Source organism: Aulostomus chinensis, chromosome 15 (assembly GCF_037954235.1).
Source record: "Aulostomus chinensis isolate RoL2024-O1b breed Wild chromosome 15, RoL_Achi_v1.0, whole genome shotgun sequence".
Taxonomy (NCBI): domain Eukaryota; kingdom Metazoa; phylum Chordata; class Actinopteri; order Syngnathiformes; family Aulostomidae; genus Aulostomus; species Aulostomus chinensis.
Window position 1 is genome coordinate 7187866 of NC_141334.1, and position 24258 is coordinate 7212123.

Consider the following 24258-nt stretch of genomic DNA (forward strand, 5'->3'; position numbering starts at 1 on the left):
CTTCTTCTTTATCAGGAGTCTCCCAGCAAGGAGCCATGCCAGACCAGTCAGACCAGTTTGGAAGGAGACCAGTCTTCGGACACCCCCAGCCCCACCACACCTTCCTCAACCACACCACTACCTTTACCTGTGAAGGGGCCTGAGTTCCCCGACACAACGTCGGAGGAGCAGCCAGAACCTGTCGTGATGGTTCCCGTTCCGCTACCGCGGAAGAATCCCCCTCCCAAGCAGCAGATCGACCAGGGAGACAAACTGTCAGATGAAGTCGCCCTCGAGTCTGAGAAGTATGAGCATGAGGCCTCAACCAAAACTTCATGCTCAGACTCTGGCATCGAGGATGGGAAGATTACTCCCACGTCGGAGGAAGAGAAGGTAGCCCACGCTTTTTTAAAGCTTATCAGAAGAGCTTGTTTGTTTCATCTAGAAGTTGAAACCACAAAGCTTTTCAGACACTAAAAAATACTGCTGGTGGTTATTTACTGTTCCATTCATGTCCTAAAATGATTTCATTTTTTTCAGGTTGCAGTGGAGACTCCCGAGACAGAAAGTCTACCACATCTCCCCCGATCAGAGACATCTGAGGAAAATCCTGATGTTGTCATAGAGTCGACAGAACCAGAAGCGTTCAAGAACCCAGATGTACCAACTCCAGGCCCGAGTCCCACTATCACTCCTTCGCCAACCCCTGCACCCTGTTCTGGGCAGAACGGCAGCGTAACCATGGATACGCCGGAGCGGGAATCAATTGGAGGAACTTCTGAGAGTGTCTCACCTTATATCAACGGAGGGATGGTTAAGAAACGGGAATCGTACTCAGGCAGCATGGCGTCAGAGAGCATGGACATGTCTATAAATAGAGAGAACATCTCAATATCTGCAAGGGTGAGTAGGCATGAAGTTTCACTACAACAAAGAATTTTGCGGGTAACATTTTTTGAGTGTATAGTAAGCTGATCTCTTGTCTATGAAGGTTAGACAGCCTGGAGGCGGATCAGCCGCCGAGAGAACATACACCTGCATACAATAATCAAATCAAAACATAGGAACAAGTTATATTTCATGATTAAATCCTAGGGACACATCATATCTAAATTACTGGAACAAGTTATATCCTGTAGCCACAAAAAATAGTTAAGACAAGTTATATATTTTATCTCATAAAATGATTAAATTAAGAGAACGAGTGAAATCTCATGGCTGCACATTCATTAAATGGTGGGAACAGTTGTATCTTGTAGCCACAAAATAATTAATTTGAGGGGAAAGGTTTTCTCTCTTGGTCACAAATTAATTTAAATGTGGGAAAAGCTAAATGTTGTAGCAACAATATATATACTTATATTCCTCTCTGTAGCCCTTCAGGCCTCCGGTCTTTAAAAACCAGATGCAGCGATGACATCAGCTTTAAAAGGAAGGGCTCGTTGGTTTATACAGGAAAGATGAACGAACTGAGAATATTGACACATCCCTTTAACGCTCACTTTCACTCAGCAGAACTTGTCTCCAAGGTGTAATAGTATTAACGTGTAAAAGAGGTGCAGAGGGAGCTCCTAGTGTCTCCAGGAAATTCCCTCCTTGGAAAAACTATTTCTCAGCATCCACCGAGGAACTGAAACTGCATTGTGTTGTGTTTGGGGGTGTGGGTGTCAAGCAGCTGGAACAGAGCATTGCCTGTCTTCCACTCGGCTTCTCTACTGTCCTAACAGATATGAACACGATTCCTTTCCCTTAACTGGTTTGTGTGAATACTGATTCCAAGTTGTCAAATGTCTCTTATAAAGTTTCTTGCCTATTTCTCAATCATCTGCTTGGTTCAAAATGACCATTTATGGCCCAAAACACGCTGATATGTTTCCCCATCCTGATGAACTGAAGGGAGAGAATAGCCGAAACCATTTTATCATTTAGACACCCGAGCCTTTCTGAGGCAAAATATGCAACATGTTCCATTCATCAGAGCCAATGTGGCCTTTGTGTGGGGACAGTTCAGTATTCACCACCCTGAATGGCCGTTTCTATGTGGTTCATTGTCACTCGGTTGCTTCTGGAGGCTTATTGACTGACCACGATTGAAATCCTATTGAACGTGTGTGTATGTATATATGTGTGTGTGTGTGTGTGCGCCCGCGTGCACGCGCGCGTGTGTGTGTCTTGTCTGTTGGTTGTGCGTTAAGTTTTTCCAGAACAGATTATTCAGCAGGCTGCTGCAACAAGTGTGTGAATGGACTGTCTTTGTTTTCAGACAGGAGGACTGGCAGGCTTATTTATCAGTCTCTCTCTCTCTCTCTCTCTCTCTCAATGATTAAGAGCAGCAGTGTGTGTGTGTGCGAGGAAGCGGATACACTTATGACTTCACCTGTGTGTGTGTGTGTCTGCAGGAGTGCTGTGTGTGCCAATTTGTGAATAAGAATTAATAGGATCTCCCCAGTCAAACAGAAACAAAGCAGCTGAATCACAATGACACAGATGTCCACCGATTACAGAACCAGAGTGTAATAACACACTCATGTAACACACACGCGTTGATTGATTTATTGCTGTTGTAAATATTCCATCATCCAGGTTTTTTTCTCTTTTCTTGACTACAAACAATCCCTTTCCTTCTCTTCTGCATTCCATTTACCCTCACATTTTCTTTCTCATAAGCAAACTATTTATAAACCTGGAAATGACGCCGTACTGCGTTTGAGCCTCCCAGTGTTTGCAAGGTAAACTCTTGCATATCAGTTCTGCAGATATCAGTCGGTGGATGCTGATTTCTACAGGAGACGTTACTGTTCAACAACGTCAGCCGCGTCAGACCCCACAAATGTGGCGGTTGGGCTTATAAAAGGGGGTCATTGAGAGACGCCTTCATATTCAATCCCACATTACAACATCTGAGGAGTAAATCCTCAAGTCATGGCTTATTTTTCTATTTTAGGAGAGTAAATATTCTCTATTGCAAAAGGAGAGGAGGATGCCTGATATTTATTTTTGTTGCCTGTTTCTTACATGCTGATATTTTACAACTGATTTTGGTCAATAATTATCAATGATATTATGTCTGTGAAAACAAAATTGTCTTCTTTTCACATTATCGACACTTTCACGAGTTCATTTTGAACTTGAAAAAGGAATGCTCTTTTCCTCCCTTAACCTTTCGAAAAGCTGGTCGATTTTCTTTACTGTGGTTTCCTCACTATTAATCGTGAGCAAATATAAATGTAAGCCAAAGAAGAAACAATGATACATAACAATTGGATAAAGACAAACAGCGATTTACATAAATAAAGAAGATGCAGTGAAGTCTCATTCTCTTCCTTTCTGGTCCCAATTGTTTGCACAAGGATCAACATAGGCGAGAATGAACATACTAAAATATGAAATAGTAAACTGAATAGATCCTGATGTATATTTAATCTGCTTGTCAGCATCTCAGCAGCTACGGCTCTTTTTTTTTTTTTTTTAACCGAGAGTTTCGAGGCAGCTTGAGTTAGTGATACTGTGTCATAGTTACTGGATATTCATCGTTACCTCCTGCATACTTCTTCCATGATGATGACAGAACATGTTTGATACAGTCGAACCAGACTGACAGGAACGTCCTTCCTTCATCCTATCAGGTTGCTTTTCACAGCTCGAAGAGAAGTTGCAACAAATTTGCTTTTTTTTTTTTTGTCATTTAGACTGGTTTGCTTTCACACTGTTGCTTTGTCAAACGCACCCAACATCCTATACCAGCGTCACAGTGTAGAGAGTCAGCCAACAGCCGCGTCTTTAATCCTGGTCTTATTTTGTCCTCCGCGCAGCCTCAAACCACAGAGTGTTATGTTATTAACCTCCTCACCTTCCACTCCCAAAAGTCCTGCAACCGTACCCACGCCTTTTCTGTCCAGCGTTTTCAGAGTAGTAAAAAAAAAAAAAAGCTCTGTGATTTCTTATTAAACTTTTGAACTAAAACACAGTATTTAATTACCATTTTATACCTGTTTTAAAAATCCCACCCTCAGGGCTACTCAAGTAAGACTCTGAAACGAACCAGGAAGTTTGTCATCGAGGGCGTTGAGGTGAGCGTGACCACGTCTAAGATCATCAGGGATGATGAGAAGAAGGATGAGGAGATGAGGTTCCTGAGGTATGTGGACAATTCCCTCCAGGTACTGGAAACGGCAACTCCATAAAGAGTTGTGTCGTCTCCGTCTCTTCCTCGTTCTTTTCCAGGACAAATCAATCTCTATAAATGAGGGCCGAGAACTCAGGGGTCTGTTTGTTTCTCAGCTCAGCAGAGTTAAGTTTGTACCATGATAAGTGACCTGTCTACTATTTCAGGCATTGTGCTCCCTTGGGGTTTAACCCTCTGAGAATAGTTTGTGAATATTCAACGGAAAAAAAAGACTCTTTGTGGTTTGAGAGAAGAAGAAACTCCCGCTGAAGTTAAGTTAACGTAAAGATGTCTTTGTTTGAAGCACGATTAAATAAATGACTCAATATGCTTAGTAGAGATTTAAATGATTAAATTCTACTGTTTCAACACTGTAATGCCTGTAAAACTGGTGGTGTGTCACTTATGCCATCTAGTGGTAGGAATAAGACACTGCAGCTATGACCAGCACTATCACAGATGTGTTAATCTAAAGCTGAATGCATGTAAACAATGACCGTGTGTGTGTGTGTGTGTGTGTGTGTGTGTGTGTGTGTGTGTGTGTGTGTGTGTTTAGACGTCAGGAGCTCCGTGAGCTCCGTCTCCTGCAGAAGGAAGAACATCGAGCTCAAGCTGGTCTAAATGCCAAACTGGAATCACAGCGAGAACAAATGCAAAAGCGTTTTGACCAGGAGTTAAACGTGAGTCCTCGTTCAAACCTGCAGTGATGTGATGCTGTTTTTGCTTATTGTGTCACCTCAGTCAAGGAGGTCATTGTTTTAGGTGGCGCGCGTCTGTCTGTGTGCAACAACTATGAGTGATTTTCATCAAACTTGGTGGAGGCAACAGGAAATGTTTTTTCTTCTCTGTGTGGCTCGGCCATCTCAAATTTGATCGTAAACTCTGGTGAATACTGTAAGTTTTCCTTAAATGGTGTTACCGTGGCGACGTGGCCAATTTAGCTACAGAAAGGAAACTGTTGTAACTGGACTCCACATGACAAATCTTGGACAGTTCCAACCTGTCAACATCTATTACCTGAATCAGTCTCAGTGACTTGAGCATTATTGGAAATTAACATGAAGAAATGTGAATTAACAGGCAGTAGCTGGAGCCTGCAGGGCGATTCAACCATGCACTGTGCATTCTTCAATCACACGCACAGATTAGTAGCATTGTTTACACAACTGCAGTTTGCAGTTTAGTTGTCCCCAAATTTACTGGTTTATTCGTGTTTAATCCCATGTTTGAATATTCACAGAATTTTGCAGTCCGAGTCCTGATCCAAACAGTTTACTGAGTAAACCGTGTGACAGCACAGTTAATGTTTTCATATCCGCTCGCATCAGCCAACATATTTCCTGACGCGCCATATCTGTGATTTGAGCTCAGGATTATCTCTGCTTTCTGACAAATAATGAGAGTTTGAGTATTTTTACAGTCTTGGTCATTCAATTGTTGTCACACAAGGCAGAAAAATGTCGTGCCCTCTGAGCTCACAGTTTGCTTGTTCCATCCCTGAGCAGAACAAGAAGAAGCACTATGACGTGGAGCTGGAAAACCTGGAGAAGCAGCAGAAGCAGACTATTGAGAAGATGGAGGCCGACCACCATGTTAGACTCAAAGATGAGACCAAGCGCATTAAAGCTGAGCAGGAACGCGATTACCACAAGTTCCAGGAACAGCTCAAACAAAAGAAAAAGGAGGTAAACTTGAGACTGTTGGCACATGAAATAACTCGTGGCTAAGTACAAATATTATGCGCTGTCTAATGAAACAGGCCCTCTGTCTTTTTATTTAGGTTAAACAGTCTGTTGATAAGCTTCCAAGAAGTCAGCGTAAAGAATCCTTGAAACAGAGGATGAATTCTTATCAAGAAATGAAGATAAGAGAGGTCAGTACTTGATCCAGACTGAATCAAGCAACTTCAGTGCTTCTTCTACTTTCCATGTCTTACCGCCAACATTATGTTTTTCCTGTCATTTAGGAGGAAAAATTCTTAGCAGGTCAGAAGAGTCAGCTGGATACCACGCTTAAGAAAATCATCCACAACAACAAGAGAGAGATCGCAGAGACAGAGAGGAACTGTTTAAATAAGAAGCACAGTCTCGTCAGAGGTAAAGTGGAAGTCTTGTTCTTTAGCCCAGGCGTTGCAGCGGAGTGGTGCTTGTTAAAGATCTGCATCCATCCTGCTTTTCTGTACGATCAGAACGTGAAGCTACGATATGGGACATGGAGGAGAAGAACCTTTATGAGAGGCACCAGTTAATGAAGCAGCAGCTCAAAGACCAGTACTTCCTCCAGAGGCACCAGCTTCTCAGGAAACATGACAAGGTAATAAGATGATCACGTCGTAGCTTTATGATACTGTACTTAAAAAAACAGATCTTGTACCAGAGGAATTAATTAGGAAATTCAACATTTAGCCATCAGTCACGTGTGCACGTCGGCGTTGATGAAGTATGTGTTATGTAAGCATTTAGATGTTTGAATATTCTGTCGTTTTAGGAGCAGGAACAGATGCAGTGCTACAATCAGCGAATGATTGAGGTCCTTAAAGCCCGGCAGCAGCAGGAGAAGAACCGTCTCCCTAAAATCCAGCGTAGTGAAGCTAAAACCCGCATGGCCATGTTCAAGAAAAGCCTCCGCATCAACTCAACGGGCAGCTCTTCAGAGGACCGAGAGAAGATCAAACAGGTCCGGGGACGGCAGGGTTTTACTTCTTTCCGTATTTAAGCACAAAGTGGGTTGGTAACTCGCTGCTTTCGTCTGTCTGCAGTTTTCTCAACAAGAAGACAAGAGGCAGAAGGCCGAGAGGCTGCACCAGCAACAAAAACATGAGAACCAGATGAGAGAGATGATCGGCCAGTGTGACAGCAACATCCGAGAGCTGCAGCAGCTACAGGTGACGCACCCTCTCGCTCTTCTATCCCTCGCGTCTCTTTGTTGCCGTTCGCTGACTACAAAATGCTAAATTACGTGAATGAAATAAATGCTTTCAAGTGTTTAAAAAGTGCAAATGTTGTGCTTCAGAATGAGAAATGCCATCTGTTAGTGGAGAATGAGACCCAGAGGCTGAAACATCTGGATGAGCAACACAACCAGCTGCTGAAGGACTGGAGGGATCAGTTGAAACCCAGGAAGAAGGTGCACCTCTCACTGATATTCTAGAAACGTCTGTGTGTGTGTTGTCTCACTTGTTTTCACTCTAAGATGATTGTGGTTCTAAATGAAATGAAATTAAAACCAAACATAGTTGACATCATTCTGCCATGGCAGTGTGGCGCCAACATAACCATATGCCATCACCGCACGGATTCTCAGACCATATGTGGAAGGAAGAGTATGTCAGAGTGTAAAACACAAAGTATTGTGAAAAATCTGTAGATTCCATATCTTACATTGTCTTCTTTTTAACGCTGCTAGGCCCTGGAAGACGACCTAAACTTGAAGAAAAGGGAGCAGGAGGTGTTCTTCAGAATGACCGCAAGTTCCGATTGCCCAAACCCCAGTTCTCCCAACAAACTCTCCAAGTTCATGCCTTATCAAGACTCTTCGACCACATAAAAACACGCTGCCGTGACTTTTGGCAACCGTAAATAACCACACACATCGACTAGTCCAGTAAAATGTGGGTCAACTTCTCTGTAAATGCAAGTTTTGACTAATCACCCTAATACGATCCAACCAAAAACACTGTAGACCAAAACCTTCGTTCGAACTTGAAACTGATGCCTTTAGCAGGTGACCATCATTTTAGGCTAAAACACCCTGAGCTCCACCTGCTGCTTTGATTGAATTGGATCTGGCAGTAACAGCAGCCTCCATTCCCCTCAATTAGGTTCCTTTAACGTTTTAGTCCATATTTATGTTTTAATCCATGTTCTTAGGATGTTCTTTGCTAAGTTTGTAAGTGCATTTGATGGATTTGAAACTCGTGCTTCACATGGCTCAATTACAGTCCAGACAGTGATTTGAGTTCCATTTCCTGTTGGAAAGTTGAAGACACCAAACAAACCATCAGCCAGTGAGTTAACAACTTTATTATGATTAGGATTTTTCTTAAGAGTTTGGAAGAAGACCTCTGTTGTCTTACCCAGCGAGTTCATCTGATCAAAGGATGCGTGATAGTTTTGATACCAGTGAGCCAGTAACTTAGCACTTTTTTGTGAACCCCAAATCGGCCGTGCTATCTTAAAAATGTCCCACCAAAAAAAAATAATTTACCGACTTTCCCTCCACCCCTGCACGCCTCAGCTCACTTACCTGTTTAGTCCTCGAGTCGGACGCATGTCATACAGCTGCCAAAGTCTGCGTTTATTTATTTTTTCAGGTGAAGAATAACTTTGAGCAAGGAGAATAATACCGATTCATCACTGTAAATATTAATTTAACTTTTTCTTTTTTTTCCATTTTAAACCAAAATCTACGGTAGAAAGGATGTGCTCAGTTTTGTCAATGTAACAGGGGGTGTTGCTAAAACCAAATTTATCATGATTAATTTCTTTTAAATGCTTGTGTAGGATATTAAACAATAAGGGAATTATTCTTACTCCTAGTGTTGCTAATAGAACTTTTTTCCTGATGTATTTTACTGTAAAAAATCAGTCACACTGGATGGGAACTGACAAAGCCAAAGCAAAATACTGTTTTTGGGGGGGGGGGGGGGGGGGTGAATGTAACCTAGATGATTAAGTTTGAAATAAAAAATGTATTAAATGTATCAATCGCTGCAGTAAATGAACTGCATGCTAATAACCAAAGTGCAATATACATGTATGTCTTTTCTAAGCTTAAAGAGGTTTATTTTGTGCTTAACTCTGCCTTCCTTCGCACTGAACTTGGCAATAATATGAAGAGTTTAATTCCAGAGTGCCTGAAAGTTATTCTAGCTTCACAACTTGGTTAAAGAACTTTAAAAAGGTGTGTGTATCTAATGTCAGCAATCACTGAGGGGTTTCATTTCTCATATTTTCAACTGATTTTGGACTAGAACTCTTCGTGTCATGTTTATGGGAGTGCAACTGTTCAGACTGCTGTAAGATGCCTCGAGGTATTTGACCTTCATCTGAAGTTTACGGCTGACAAACTTTTATTGTCGAGTGAGAGAAATGTAATCATTTTGGCCAGCAGCTGTACGTGGAGTAAGGCCAGCAATCAGGTACATCTTAATCTCTCTCTCTCTCTCTCTCTCTCACTCACACACACACTTTATGAGAAATATATAAATTCACTGTTAAAAAAAATCCTTTTCTTTCCCAGTTCATGGCTCCCTCTATGTCTTCCTCAGTTTACATAACATTATTTGTATGGTGGGTTGCGAGTGTGAATGAAAATGTATCGGAAGGAACCACTGTTGTAAATATCTAATAATAAATGCAGATTTTCTAAATATGGGCTTGTGGCAGAGGCTCTCTCTAATATCAGAACTACTACTGTTTTGGGTACCGCGAGTTTAAATAATTCAGGTTTAGACGTGATGTCATTTCACATACACAAAAGGTTGCTGTTTCTCCTAGTTAGTCGTTAGGGTTTGACATTTGGTGCACGGCTGCTAGTTTGAAGTGGATTTACTGTACACACGCCTCTACACCTCTGAAACAAGGAGGAAGAACATGAGTTACAAGTTGGCAGCTAAACAAGTTGGACTGAGAGTTGTTGAGCCCTTGTTGTTACAGGTACCTTGACTTGCTTCTGGTTCCTGAAAGATATCTTTTTTTTTTTTTTTTTCTAAAACATCCACATCCCCCCCCCCCCCAAAAAAAAAAAAAAACTAGAACTCACTTGTCCAGCAACAAGTTAGAGATCTCTAAATCCTTCCACAAGTTAACACAAATGGTTATTGGAGTGCCACACCAGACAAAAGCATAACAGCTGAACTGAAAAATCAAACGTTTATTGACTTAAGTAAAAGACTTGATGCGTTTAAAAAAAAAAATACATAGCAAAAAGTAAATGGATTACAATACTGAAATGATGACACCATCAACCAACTCAAGCCCCGGTGACTGTATCCAGGGTTCCCCAACATGTCCACTTACACAATTTCAAAACTTAGCATGACTTCAAGGACTCGGATATATAATTTGAAACCATCAGGTACATACACTGAAGTAAACTTTAGTTATTTAGTTTGTATTATTTATTCATTAGTTACTGATGAATGCTGGGCTTGGCTTTCCATTTTGCTTCAATTCTCGGGAGTTCAAGATAATTCACGTAAGATTACAGTAACAAAGCCGCCTAAATAGTTTCCTTCCAGACAGCTTCATCGAATTCCATGACTTTTCCAAAACTTCCTGATTATATTTTAATTTCTGACTTTCCCATCCTGGAAGAGAAGGTTTTTCATGACCAACTCGACCCTTTGCACCTCACTGCTTTTAATCCTCACGACGTTCGTGAAAAATTCAATTTTCTATGGATTTAATCTTTTCACTTACTGTCACTTGTGTATAAAAAAAAAAAATAAAAAATTGATGTTACATTCCAGCAACTACAAGCAGAACACAAAGACTATGTTTCCATGCAGTTTAAATTAATAGTAGTATTTCACAGGCATCATGACTTGAGTCTGGGTTTCTACAGCAGTTTGCCACATGATCTCTCACGCCTGGGTGTGTTGTGCTGAAGCTGCGCAGCTGCATTTTAGAATGATTTATACGTGATTATTCTTTAATCAGTTAGATTTTTGTCATTTTCAAAATAAGGACTAAAAAGAGTGGTAATCTTGAGTGCATGTAAACATAGTCGATGTTACAGCCTGTAGCCTTGTCTGATTGTCTACAAACGTATATTTTAATTTTCCCAATTTTTTTTTTTTTTTGTAATTTGGTCCGATATTGGATGAGCCATTGAAATCATTTCATTGATATTTTCCTCTTGTTAGCAAATGGAATTCCCTCTCGGCCCAGATTCTCTCTCTTATCCCTTCATCAGTTCAGCTTGTAAGACCTAACAGATGGACCATCCAAGAAAAGTGACAACAGTTAAGATATGCCTCCCGTTACTGTACAATAAAAATAATTTGCTATACCGACCATGCTTGAGACCAGTCAAGCATTCATGTAAAACAATATTTTGTACAATGGTCATACTTTGCTGTTATTTGAGCACCAAAATTCGGTTAAGAACAGACTGTATACTTACAATACTGCAAACAAATTGCACAAATCACTGCGGATCTCTAGGTTTCTTGCGCCTGCTTGGATGCGTGGTACAGGTACAGTATGCAGACGCACTCGACAAGTCACATTTCTCATGTTTGTGTGTGGTAACAGGGTTAGTATAAAATATTTCAACACAGAGCTTCTCTTCGCCTTCTTATTTTTGATGGAAAAACATTGCCAATAAAACAAAGTGTGGCATAAGTGATGTCCTTCTTTTCAGCATGTGCAAACCTTCACCTGAACTCATGTAAAATAACTGAAAAAAATACATATGCAAACAATAATACAGTCAGAAAAACAACACATTGCAATAAAACCAAATCTTATATTTTTGTTTTCTTGAGTAATACTCTTACTTACTCACTCTACTTGGCAAAGACGATTCTTGTTGCAATTGCTACTAGCACTTCAAGCCCAGTGCCCGGTTGCATAAATACACTTAACTAAGGTTGCCCTCAAATTTTAATCTTAAGACGTCTTAGGGAAAAAAACAAAGTTACATAAAGTCACTGTAGGATTTCCTATAGGATGGTTTAAGGGAAATCTTTTGATTTGTAAGTGGTTGCCCTCTGCTGCCTAAATATTCCCCTATGCAAGGAGGTTCTTAGAGACCATTTCGTGAAGCAATTTCAAGGTATCCATATTGATCCCTTAAAGGTGCACTAATAGCTGACTTTATGTTGACTGGACGGATGTGAGCACTGATTTGCAAAACTGCAAGATCAAATATGCACTTGCCAAGCGGCCCTGAAAATCAGTCTGAAAAGACAATGGGTATAAGTTCTAAGGGAAGAAGACATCAGCATCAGGGTATGCTGTTGAAAGATGATGTGAGCGTAACCGTGGCTGCTGAAGTGCACACGTGTGATTTTACAACAATAATCACCACAAACACTTGGGACACTTGGGACACTGGGAACAAGATACTTCATGCAATGCCTCCAAAATGACCCCTAAACTAAGGGAACTATTTCTCCTAAAGGACAAATTTAAGTTAAAATTTAAGGCAATTTATGCAACCAGGCACAGATGTAGTAACCGAACTTCCCATCAAATGTGCAGTGTTTGTTGTGTAGGGAAGTTTTTTTTTTTTTTTTTGTACTGCAGCAGAAAATCCTGTCATGATTTGAATGTTCAATGTCTTCTTCTGTGACATGGATTTTTATGATTCCAAGAGGGACTATGTCTGGAATTGCATACAGCATTATAAGCACTTTGCATATAATATTGAGGCACCATATCATAGAAGGCATGTGTGTAGATACATTGGAAAGTAACACACAGGCTGCAACTAGCTTTTGGCAAAGAAAGCAACTTTTTGGATTAAAAACAAGTAAACATCACAAGGTCATGTGTTATTGCTGGTTCAATTTAGAAAGAATATGAAAAAAGAAACATAAAATTACAAAAAAAAGGTACCTATAAATTAAAAATGCTTCCTAGCTACAAAGTAGTGATGTATTTTGTTCGTTTCGTTCTTGCTTTAGATGGCGGTGAATGAGAGAACATTCTAAGGTTTCTTGCTCAAGTAATTCGACGGGATCCAGCCCTCAACTTCTGCTCCTACATTTTTACAAAACCACCAGCCGCTGCTGTTTTTCTCCAGCACTTCAAACACTGTACCCACCTTGAAGCTGGATGTTTGGTCATCCCCTTCGAAGTCCGCCACAGCCAGATACAGGTCATCCTTACCAGACTCCTTGAGTAACGGTGGAAGTTTGTCCTTGGGTGGGCCGGGCTTCTCACTCTTCACCTGGGGTTTGGGAGGAATCGGGACTTTATTACCTTTGGACTCTTCTTTCTCTTTGTTTGGAGGGAACACTTTTGGTTTTGGGGGAGGAGGTCTGCTTAGTGGTGGTGGTCCAGGTCTAGGAACATCCTGGGTTTCCTTTAGAGCAGCTGGAGGTTTGAGCTCGGTCGGGCTGGATGGGTCAGTCTTCTTTGGAGGAGGAGGTCTCCTTGGAGCCATGGCAGGGGGTCTCTGAGGGGGTTCCTTATGGGGAGGCACTGCTGGCTTTGCAGGGGGTGATGAGCTCTCCTGGCTATGACCATTCATGTGTTTTGGGGGAAATTTTGGTTCATCACAGTACTTGCCATTATTAAGAGCAGAGACATGGATGGGTGGAGACCGCGGGGGTGAACTGGGGTGGGAACTGCTCCCTGCTGCTGAGGTGTCATTCTGATGGTTTACCTCTGCTGATGCAGAGCCAAGATCGGTGGCTTTTGACGGTCTCAGCTTGCTCCTCAAGTTGGTGATGTCCAGTTTGTTCTCTGCTGGGGGGTCTGGCTTTGCAGCTGGAACAGGTTTGGGTCGTATCACTGGCTTGGCCTTCATGAATGCAGCGGGACCAGCTGTGTCTGGTTTCTCCTCTGTAACCTCCGGCTTGGGTTTTGGTGGCTGCTTTGGCACAGGTTTTAGATTAAACTTCTTCACCTCTTTGGCGGAGATCTTGTGACCACATTCCAGACCCATCTCATTGCGAAGATGCAGAGCTTTACTTTTATCCTCCTTCTTGGGCTCGGGTGTTTTGTCTGGTTTGAAAGGTGTTGCCTTGGGTGTAACCAGCGGCATGATGACCCCAGGAGCTGGGGGTTTTGGGGGCAAAGGCTTTGAAAGATCTGATCTTTGTTTCTCAACGACGTCTAATTCAAAGCTCTTATTAATGGACTCCCTTCGAGGGGGCAGAGCTGGTTTCTCCTCAGCTGGAGGGGCAGCTGGGGCTGGAGGTAGCGGCCCAGAGAAGGCAGAAGCCCCCTTGGTGGCACTGGTCTTCCAATCCCTCAGTTTTGGCCGGGCACAGGATTCGGGGGCTGTGGTTGGCTCATCTGGTAAAGGCTTGGACCAACTGTCATCTGTACCAGGGACATTTGCCAAACCACCATCTTCCAGTCTCAGCTTCTCCATCTCATTAGGCAGAGGGGCAAGGAAATTAGGCCGCAGAGCAGTACTCGTCTTCTTGTACTTATCAATAAATGTGGCGGGGGCCCAGCCTTCTTTTTCATCGATCTGAATGTACCACCAGCCACTTGCATTCTTCTCAATCACCTAGTAAGTAAAAAAAAAAAAAAAAGGGGACATTTTATTTCAATGACTTTATATTCGTGTTATGGTTTACCAAAAAACTATTTTTCACTTCAGGTGGTGCTGCACTCACCTCCACTTTGACTCCAGCCTGAAAGCTAATTCCATCAGGGATGGTGGTTTGGAAGTCTGCTATTGTGTAGAACTCTTCCTCAACCTGAGGAGGGATGGGCGGCTTGGGCAGGTTAGTACCACGTGGCTGTGGGATGGTCGTATGTACAGGATTAGTCACAGAAAAATGGAGGTCTAGGTTTCAATATGACCGAAGCAACTGAGTCTCTTACAATGGTAAGATCTCTACGTGGAGGAGGTCTTTGCCTTAATCCCACTTCTGTGGAGTAAAAACAAGCAGTGAATCCTTTATTAAGGTTTAAAAACTAACAGAACATAATCAGTAGAAAAACATCCAATCTGCTGACCAAGAAATAGCACATTTAGGTTTGTCATTTCTATTTAGTGGCTGGATAATAAGATTGCAGCCTATAGCGACATATTTTTTATTCATTAAAACATTTTTTTTTCCAAATATTAACAGAGAAATATAAACATGTAAAGTAATGTGCCATCAGCAAAGGGGACATCGAGTTGTGCCTTTTGTCAAATTCACTTACTGAATTTATTATCTGAGAAGAATGAAAGCCTGTTTTCTTTCTGGTTGTTGTCCCGGTTCTCCCTGGCTATATTATTTTGCTGGTTCTGTTTGGAAAACCCATCAAGGTCATTTGTACTGGCATGTGCAGCAGCGCCTGCTGACTGCTTCTGGCTCTGAATGTCAGCCTTCTTCAGGTAGGACGCTGGGGCCCAGCCCTCACGGCCCTGGTACCTAATGGAAGGAGAATTTGGAACTCAGCAGAGAGAACACTGAAAGAACTGACCAGGAAGACTTACTGGAGGTCTCTGCGACGAGGTCAGTCAAGTATTGTTTGTTCTTTATTCTTGTCAAAGAGCTGGTGTACATACCTGTTTTCAATGAAACTGTAACCAGTAACCAGATTTTTCCTTTTCGAATGCTACAGCCACAAGGGTGTTCTCATTTCAGGCGGTTATGTAAGGGATTATGATAAGGGGTGTAACACTTTGAACACACTCTATGCCACTGGCCAATCACAACAGAGTTGGCTTTTGAAGGCACTGCAGGAGCCTAAATAGCCCATTTCTGACGTAGTGGCAAAAGGAGCAATAAAATCAACACAATAAAATGAGAAAGTGGTATAACACTGTGGCTTTAATTACAAGAAATGTTCAGTCGAGATAGGCTCCAGCCTCCCCACAACCCTTAAGAGGGTAAGCGGAAGAAAATGGATGGATGGATGGATGGTACAGTTTTTCATTTCCATTATTCATCCAAGCGAAGGGGTCCCTTTTCTACTTCAAGGCCCAACTATTTGTCATGGTGTCTGGGTGAAAAGATGAGGGCCCATTTAAAAAGGGAAAAAAAGAAATTACCAAATTATTTTATCATATTTTAAACTCTTCAATTATGACCACGAGTTTCAACAGAAACGCTGACAGAGGTACATTAGAGATGAGAAGTACCTGATCTTCCACCAGCCCTCCAAGTTCTTCTGAATCACCTCCACAATCATGCCTCTTTCCAGGTCAATCTCATCCTGGTCTCGGGCCGAGTACGGGTAAATCACTGAATACTTCTCTTCTGGAGTAGGAAAAGGGTAAAGTTACTGTGTAGGACCCACAAATGAAAGAGCTCATAAAGTGCTGATGGGGGGCGGGGGGTAATAGATGGGGGACAAAGCGCACAGTGGTTAAAGCTGGAATCTGGAACTTTCCGTCAATTCAAGCTGCAGCAAAGGTAAGATTTAGCTTGTTGTTGGTGTGCAGCAGAATTATTAGCAACTGAGGAAATATCAATGAAGATAGACTGTTTACTAAAGTAAAACTAGACAGCAGTTGTGATTTAAGATGAAATTCCCCAAACTGGATAAGAAATTAATTTCGCATCTATAAATCAAAAGGGAATCTGTTGTCTATCACAACCCTCTCCCTTCCTGATTTAAGATCTGGTTCTGTTGCTAAAGAACTAAACTGCTTCTACAAAAGCTCACTGAGGCAAGGCTTGAGCAGCATGTTGTGGAGGGAGAAGATACACACATATAAAACAAACAAAACACACACCATCCACAAATATCAACCACAAAGAGGACAAACTTGTTATTGAGCTAGGAGCTAATGAATTCTAGTTGAATTTAGATTTCTACTGTTATTTACTGTAGACAATTAAAATACCCCTGATCTCTACTGTAAGTGTTCATTAATGCTGGTTAAACAAAATCACGTTGTTTATTTGACTTCTAACCAGTGCAAATACACAACTTACTTTGCATGCAAGGATTTAATTTACATGCGTGGGTTGATCATGCAAAATGCGGGACACGCCATGCATACCAATAGACAAGCATGCTCACGGTCAGATATGCATGTGTGTGAAAACACATACACATACACATTTAGAATAGGGGGAGAAGAAAGGCGTGCGCTCCACCTTGCCCAAAGCCTGTGCTGAATAGATCCCCTAAAGTTCTGCGACGACCCACGTGCCTTGGCAATGACCAGAATCTCCGAGGCACTGACATCCCAGAACAGTAAGTGGGGCAAAATAGGAAGTGAACATTACATAAACCATCTGGACCAAGTGTTCATCCGACATGAAAGCATTTTCACAGGTGGAGATGGCTTCCTGCCATTTTATCCATTTAAGCCCTCTGGTCTTGCCCTAACCAGGATCTGGTGACACGTGTTAACATCTTTTATTATCGTAGATAGCCAACCCTTAACAACTCAAGTGACGTGCACCAGTCAGCCTAACCAATCCGTCCACAACCACCTCCTTCCTAAGAAGGGAAAAGGACCAGTTATTTTTGTTAAAAATAAGAGAAAAAACAGACTAAGGGACTCAGGCATCATGAAGGGGATCTGTAGATTGTAATTTTGAGAATTTATACTTATTGGATTGGGTTTTAACATTAAGTCATTTATTTATTTTGTCAACCGTAGTGACAGCAGTAATTGCGCACCACAGTCTTCATCCGTTTATACCTTTAATAGGACTGAGTAGAAGTTAATGTGGTGAGTTTATTTATTTTAAAGGAGGAAAGTTTGAGGTGTAGTCTGAACACATGTGTTTTTAGTCTCAGACTGGGCAGAGGTTTGGACGTTCTGACAGAAGCAGGGAGTTCGCTCCACCATTGTGGCGTCAGAAATGAGAAGATCTATGACAGGGAAGAGGGATTTTTTGCCCCCGCAGGGATGGAGGGGCAAGTGAAGAGGATCAAAGGGGAAGTTAGGAGCTTGACGATAACTTGAAGCTAGTAGGGAAACACCGAAGCACTGCCCTATGCAGCGTCTTGAATTTACAGATGAGGACCTAATGAACATTGAAATTTCATCTCAAAAGATGTTAAATAATGAGCAAAGATTTATGTTTGCACAATTGTGGCATAAAAATCACACTCTGAAGCTGCAATGATTTTGTAATACGCGTGATTGAAAACGCTCTGTTAGTACACGGTGACTCGCGGACCAGATGACTGCTGCCAAACAAACAAGACGAAAAAAAAAAATTTTGTCTGGAAGAAAATCCTGAGACCTGCTGCAGCAGACAGACAGGCGGTGGTGTTACCGGCCAATGTCCCCGTGTTGACTTAGCATCAGGACACTTGAAGGAGCTGCAAAAACAATTATTCACAAACCGCCAGTGTGAAATATGATCCCGAAAGAAGGAAAACATAAACAAGTTCTATCCCTGTTGGGTTCCTGTTCATAATGTTGTCAGACACTTTCAATAACCAGCAGATTGTAAAAAAAAAAAACATCTCTTTGAGTTCACACTTCAACATGGATGAGTGGGACTTTACAGTAGTTACAGCCACAGGATTGCAGTAAAACGATTCCAATCACTTTGAATCCTTTATCAAGTGGGTACTTGAATATGTGATTGATTATTGATTATTCCCATACCACCAGCATTTTTAACGTAAGCGCCAGAAGTGTCTCCCCAGAGAAAAAAAAAAAAGAAACACAGATACATCACACTGTTTTAACACATCAGCTACCAAACCTTCACTCGGTTTTAAGTTTATACGGTGTGTAAAACACAAGTTAAATGCTGCAAGCTGTCTTTGGTCAAGCGGCTGAGCTTTAGAAGACAACACACAGACAACAGCACGCCACATTATCAGCTTGACAGTAACATCTGAATGACTTTTTTTCCAAGAGTTATGAATTCTAAATAATAGGACCATGTACCTTCTTCCCCTTGAATGGTGAAGTCATCGGGGTCATCCTGTGCCTCCAGGCAGGTGGCAGGGACCCAGCCCTGGGCATCCTCTGAACTCACAAACCACCACCCTAAAAGAGCCGGACAGTGACATGTTTGCTCCACTATAAAAACAATTCAATTATGGTCACATTTCAGTTAACATAGAACCTATATACAGCATGGACGCTCAAAAATGCTTCAGAATTGGGTTAAATTCAAAACACCACAGCTGTAGAATGAGACTATTGCTGTTTCCACTTTTTTTTTTTTTTGGTTTACAATTTAAATCAGAGGTCTTTGCTAAAATGAAACCTGACAGAACAATGAAAGCTACACTAGATGTTGGAAAGGACTTACCAGACTCATTTTTCTCAATCACCTCCACCACCTGACCCACGTGAAGGCTGATCTCCGAGCTCTCCTGCTTCTCATAGTCAGTTACTGCCACATACTGGTCCAGGAGGAGAGGGTCTGCTGATGTAGAATCTCCTGTTAGTGGGACAAACCAGAACAGTGATTAGTTTAATTTCTCTCTCTCTCTGATCCTTTTCAGGCAGGCTTCAGATGAAATCTCAATAATGTAGAAAAGCCTCAACTCATTATCCCGTAAAGACCTCAAGGTCGTATCCATAAACTGTCATTAGCTGTGTAGCTTTAAGATATTGACCTTTTAAAATGTTTCTTCATTGCAAAATGTTACATGAACATTTCAGTCTGATTCTGAACAGACTTAATGAAAATCCAAATTAAGCTCAGCAAAATATCCAAAATAGAAAAGAACAATTGACTTTTGGTGAAAAGCCAAGAATAATTCCCAAGGTCAGAGTCAGTGAAGAAGCTACTGAACGTGTACAAAATACAATGGAAAGAGAAGAGGCTTCTCTAGACTGTGGAGATTCACTCGGACACAAAGCAGGGGAGCTAGCAGATGTGATTGGAGAGAATGGATGTGAGGAAGAATGGGAGATTTGGAAGGAATAAATGGTCAGGATTTAAAAGGCGTAGATGATTAAGTTGATCAGTAATATGGTGCGGACTTCCACACAGAAACAAACCAGCACTGCAAAGACCCACCACCAGTGTTAGCATCAAGCCGGCCAGAGGAAACCCTAAAAACCTGACGACTAACGCCTTAACCAAGTCACAACACTCCCTTCCCTTCACTTAAGTTCTTTAAAACCTGTCAATTTTTACCCCTGAATGATGAAATCTACTTCAAATGAACTGAAAACAAAATATTTTTTTGGCTGACAACCATCATACCCACTTAGTATACATCTTCCTTCAGTTAGCAGCCACAAGCGAGGCAAATAACTTTATTTAACAGGACACACCGCTTTTTTTAAACAAAAAATTCTCTTATTTGCTCAGGCCAGGCAAAAAAATAACCTCATCTGTGTGTGGTAGGAAGCTCTCTGGCTGACCGCCGGTTAGCTTCGCAGAGTGAATGGTAGCGGTTGGGATATGTTAGCACACCTCTGTCCAAAGTCATCAAATAAATACAGTTCAGGGTGATTTGATGGCAGAAGTAATCCTCCTCATTCTCTTTTACAAATTTGACCAAGATTCATTAAAAACAGTCACTCTTCTAGTTTGATTTTACTGGACAATGGGACTTCTGAGGTGCCACAGAAAAATAGTTCTTTGTGTGTGATTCAAAAAAGATACCTCATCATTTTAAATTGTTTCAAAACAAATGTTGTCCACAACCCTAGTTTTGTGTTTGCTGACACTTGATGAAAGTATTCTAACATGCTAACATTCATTTTGCTAAGCTAACAAGTGGTCTGGCCCTGATAAGCAAGCATGTTTCCCAAAAGTTGGCATGTTACATTAAACAGCCCCCCTTTTTTTAAACCGGTCACTGTGCAGCAAATAACCAATTCTGTAATCATTGGAATTTAACTATACAAGCAGTCATCGGAAAAGGCTAAAACAAAAGGAAACAAAATTATAAAAAAATATAGAAAACTTCCAATAGCGGATCTACTGGCAAACTTACCAAAGCTAATTTGACATAAGATCAACTTGGCTGACGAGCGAACACAAACAACTAAAGATAATAAGTGGTTTATTATAACTTTCCTCAGGGTTTAGTTTTGTGCTGGGTCCATTTACCACAGCTAGTGCGACAGAAGCACAGTCTGTGTATGACCCCATTGCCACCATATGCCATGGTAAATGTTGCCATGCATGAGCTACGGTCCCCCTACTCTGTCCCAACACTATAAACCTAAAAATACCCAAAATAGCCACGCGTATACTTAAGATCACCAGGTACGAGCAAAGCTTCCTTTACGGAACCAATGCAAGGCCTCGTCAACAGAACCACATCCCACCTGCCCAGGCCACCGGGGGACGAAAGGGGGGATGGGCCACTAGCAACCCACCGGGTCACACACACAGCACGACCAAGCATGACAGTGTGTTACTACCTCGCTTTAGGAAAGTAGTCGCTCTCTCCACAAACCCTGATGGAAAGGAAAATGAAGGGAGAAGAGAACTGAAAAAAATGACATGGATGCAGAATGTTGCTGAACGGAGACGATGGAAAAGAGTCCTGAAGTGAACAGTGGAACAAAAGCTGGTTTATTTTCTTTTACTGTAATATTCAACAATATGAAAACATTCCAGACACTTGAGGAATTACTTGAAACAAGACTAATCGGAAGGCTGATATGTTGTTATGTGACCACTAGATGGAGATAATGTCATGTGTTATATGATAAATAAAATCTAGAGGATTGTGTGGTTGGTGTTTTCAATGCAGGCCGTTATGAGTATCAACAAGGCAGTTTTTTTTTAACTTTTTAATTACAATTGCATAATTTACCTCATAAAGAACCTGATTTTACTTTGACACATGTTGGGCAAATCATAACTCACCAATAAATCGGTCTTACCTGATTTCTTCTTTCCACTTGGTTCCCTGGTAAAGAGAAAATTGTCATATTACTAATTGGAAGCGTCACATTGGCATAACTGAGAAGACTATTATTATTGTTATAATTATTGTCAATAGTGAAGACAACTGGATATCAACAACGATTCAGCGTTCCGTAGACTAATTATTTTCATCTAACACTGTACATTTAGAAAGCCAGACATGTTCTACAGAACCCCAGAACGCTCATGTTCACCAGCAGTGTGAGTGTGGGCGTGTTACGTTCTGTGCTGATTCCATATCAGTAAAGATCAAGATGATGAACCACCACTCCTGACAATTTCATGACGTAATGTAGTCGTGACGACTGAGTACTGATGAGAGGTCACCATCAACGTCTGTTCCTGTGTTCCAAGATGATGATTGTATGGTGTCTTTTAACACAGAAATGCGTTTGATTCTTAATTAGAAACGTTTCCATAACAGCCTCTTCAAAATGTATGAGAGCCGGCCTTCAAAATAAAAGCAGCAAAGCTTAATTTTTAAATGGTTTTGTTAGAGCCGGCCCTCAGAGCCTAAACTCATTTTTCTCATTTCCTTTCCATCAGTGGACCTGATAGTCTTGGTATAAACTTGGACATTACTGATTGTGGGTTTAGAGGAACTGAGGAAATAATGTTTACTTTTCTTTAACCCGACCAACTCGCCTCTGACGTATGGACCTGTGTCGTTCATATTCCTATTCTTCACTGTAACGAATACTAGTTTTACAAAGTCACCTCTGACATGGGCAGAGGTAAAAATCAAGGCTACAGGTGTCACTCATCAGGAGCTATTGGCCGCACCTGGGATATTCTCCCTCAGCTTGAGGTAATCAGCCTGGCTGAGAGGTTATATGAGGAGGTTGGTTTCCCTCGTCAGGTGGGGAAGAAGCAGTCAATGTCATCAGTTGACTGGGGGGGAATTGTGGCAAGCTTGTGTAAAAGTATTTTTTGTTTTCATATTATTCTAAACTGTCTTCAGCAAGCCTCCTGGTCGCATTGGGACATCCTCCCAGTGGATGGGGCGCCACTGAGGCAGGCAGCCAACTTGAGCTGATCAGCTATTTACGTCTGACGTTCCTCACTCTCAACCCCGTCATCCTACACACCCTCCTAGCGTGGCGGCCTATTTGAATCCAGGACACTTTCCAGCTCTACCTCTGCCAGTCAACAAACTTCACCTCACTCAGCATCATAGCTGCGTCCAGTGTGTGTGTATGTATGTATATATGTATATATATATATATATATATATATATATATATATATATATATATATATATATATATATATACCATCTGTTATATGAGAAAATGATTTCTCTGCAACACTCTGTGAACGAGGAGCCCCTAGATAGCTGCTGCTGACATTCAGCATAATGTTAAATTCAATATAGCATCTGCTTTTTCTGGTTAAGACATTAGCCAGATAAATAGACCATCACTCCACAGCAGCAGATCAGGCCTGATTCAATATCCAGATGCTCTAAAAAGTCAATGCTGGCTATTACTCAGCAGTTTCCTCTCTCATCCTGAGTGTCCCTCTTTTTCTAAATAGTAGATTTTTACTTAATTGGCTAATTCCTAGTGACATCTTCAGTTAACTTTACTCACTCAACCTCTATTCTCACTTTTTTTTGTTAACTCCCCCTTTTCATTTCTGTGTATCAACTTGAATGCTCTCAGCCACGTAAAGCATTGTTCCATCAGTAGAGCTGCTAATTGCAGAAGCTTAAGTCCCAATAAATCTTGACACACAAGCGCACCCATTAATGTACGTGGATAAATAAATCCCTGCCTGGAACACCCAAAGCAACGTCTAAGATCTGGATTATCATAAAGCAGGAAAGTGTGTGTATGCTTGTTTTGAACTGAGACGAAGATTAATGTGGTGCCATCTATCAAAGCTTCAACTACAGAAGTGCATTTGCTCTTCTGGGTTCCAATTCTTGGAGATGAATTAGAATAAAAGTTATCAAGTTAATTCACCTTGAGCCAAACCATAAAAAGAAAGTGGGCGCTGAACAACAGTGGGCTTTGTATATTGACTCAGACATCTGAATACTGCACTCTGGAGTTTGAAATGCGATAAACTTGCAAATGAATGCTAACTGGTCGCATTGCGAGTAGATGAGGATTGGACCGTCTGGTCAGCCATGTTTGAGGTGACGGACACACTTCACTTTTTTGGGCTCCTCAAAAACATTGGTATAATAGAGAACACATGGAGAACATCGATGGTGTTTCCGTGGCACATTTTCATATCTTTCGTTTTTCATGTCAGGGCGCTGGTTGAATGAAAACGGGTCGAATTTATTGCTGAGACGACCACATTTTTGAGCGGGGGGCAACAACATTCCATTGCATCCATGCTTGTTCTTGATAGTAGCAGTCTTACTTCTTCCTGTTCTCTTAATCTAATGTGAAGGAGTTTCTCCTGTTTGTTCCATCTGATTCTTTTTTGTTACAAACTTCCTTTGCTTTCAGTCTTCCTCCTTGTCCTTTCTTTACTGTGTTTCTTGCAAAACTTCCTCTTCTCTGTAGACCTACGATCATTTCTTACTCGTCTCTCATGCACGCCACTTCCTCTTTGGAGGGAGTTTCTCATTTTTTTTTCTCCTCTTTACTGCTTTTAAAGAGAAAGTCCAAGATGTCTCCCTCAGTTCAGCAGATTTACAGGCCAT

The 24258-nt window shown here is 41.5% G+C and overlaps 2 protein-coding genes across 4 annotated transcripts in view; one reads left to right on the plus strand and one right to left on the minus strand.

Annotated features, from left to right (window-relative positions):
* stk10 (serine/threonine kinase 10) overlaps positions 1-8781 on the plus strand; it is a 39591-nt gene extending 30810 nt beyond the window's left edge. Inside the window, exons 9-20 of the mRNA XM_086226623.1 lie at positions 16-372; positions 520-882; positions 3993-4117; positions 4701-4824; positions 5650-5829; positions 5925-6017; positions 6111-6240; positions 6333-6457; positions 6632-6820; positions 6903-7028; positions 7157-7270; positions 7550-8781. Of these exons, the coding sequence (XP_086082749.1) occupies positions 16-372; positions 520-882; positions 3993-4117; positions 4701-4824; positions 5650-5829; positions 5925-6017; positions 6111-6240; positions 6333-6457; positions 6632-6820; positions 6903-7028; positions 7157-7270; positions 7550-7690 (2067 nt within the window). The 3' untranslated portion in view covers positions 7691-8781. The remainder of the gene's footprint in view (positions 1-15; positions 373-519; positions 883-3992; positions 4118-4700; positions 4825-5649; positions 5830-5924; positions 6018-6110; positions 6241-6332; positions 6458-6631; positions 6821-6902; positions 7029-7156; positions 7271-7549) is intronic.
* Positions 8782-10581: 1800 nt separating this feature from the next.
* The window catches only part of sh3pxd2b (SH3 and PX domains 2B), a 41940-nt gene continuing 28263 nt past the window's right edge, over positions 10582-24258 (minus strand). Inside the window, exons 6-15 of one of the 3 annotated variants that reach the window (XM_086226585.1) lie at positions 21554-21579; positions 21086-21121; positions 19008-19139; positions 18638-18739; positions 16875-16958; positions 15911-16028; positions 14986-15197; positions 14659-14705; positions 14448-14573; positions 10582-14338 (exon numbers count right to left, since the gene is read on the minus strand). In XM_086226585.1, coding sequence (XP_086082711.1) covers positions 12803-14338; positions 14448-14573; positions 14659-14705; positions 14986-15197; positions 15911-16028; positions 16875-16958; positions 18638-18739; positions 19008-19139; positions 21086-21121; positions 21554-21579 — 2419 coding nt within the window. In that variant the 3' untranslated portion in view covers positions 10582-12802. The remainder of the gene's footprint in view (positions 14339-14447; positions 14574-14658; positions 14706-14985; positions 15198-15910; positions 16029-16874; positions 16959-18637; positions 18740-19007; positions 19140-21085; positions 21122-21553; positions 21580-24258) is intronic. The other 2 variants (XM_086226582.1, XM_086226583.1) reach the window with 2 other exon arrangements.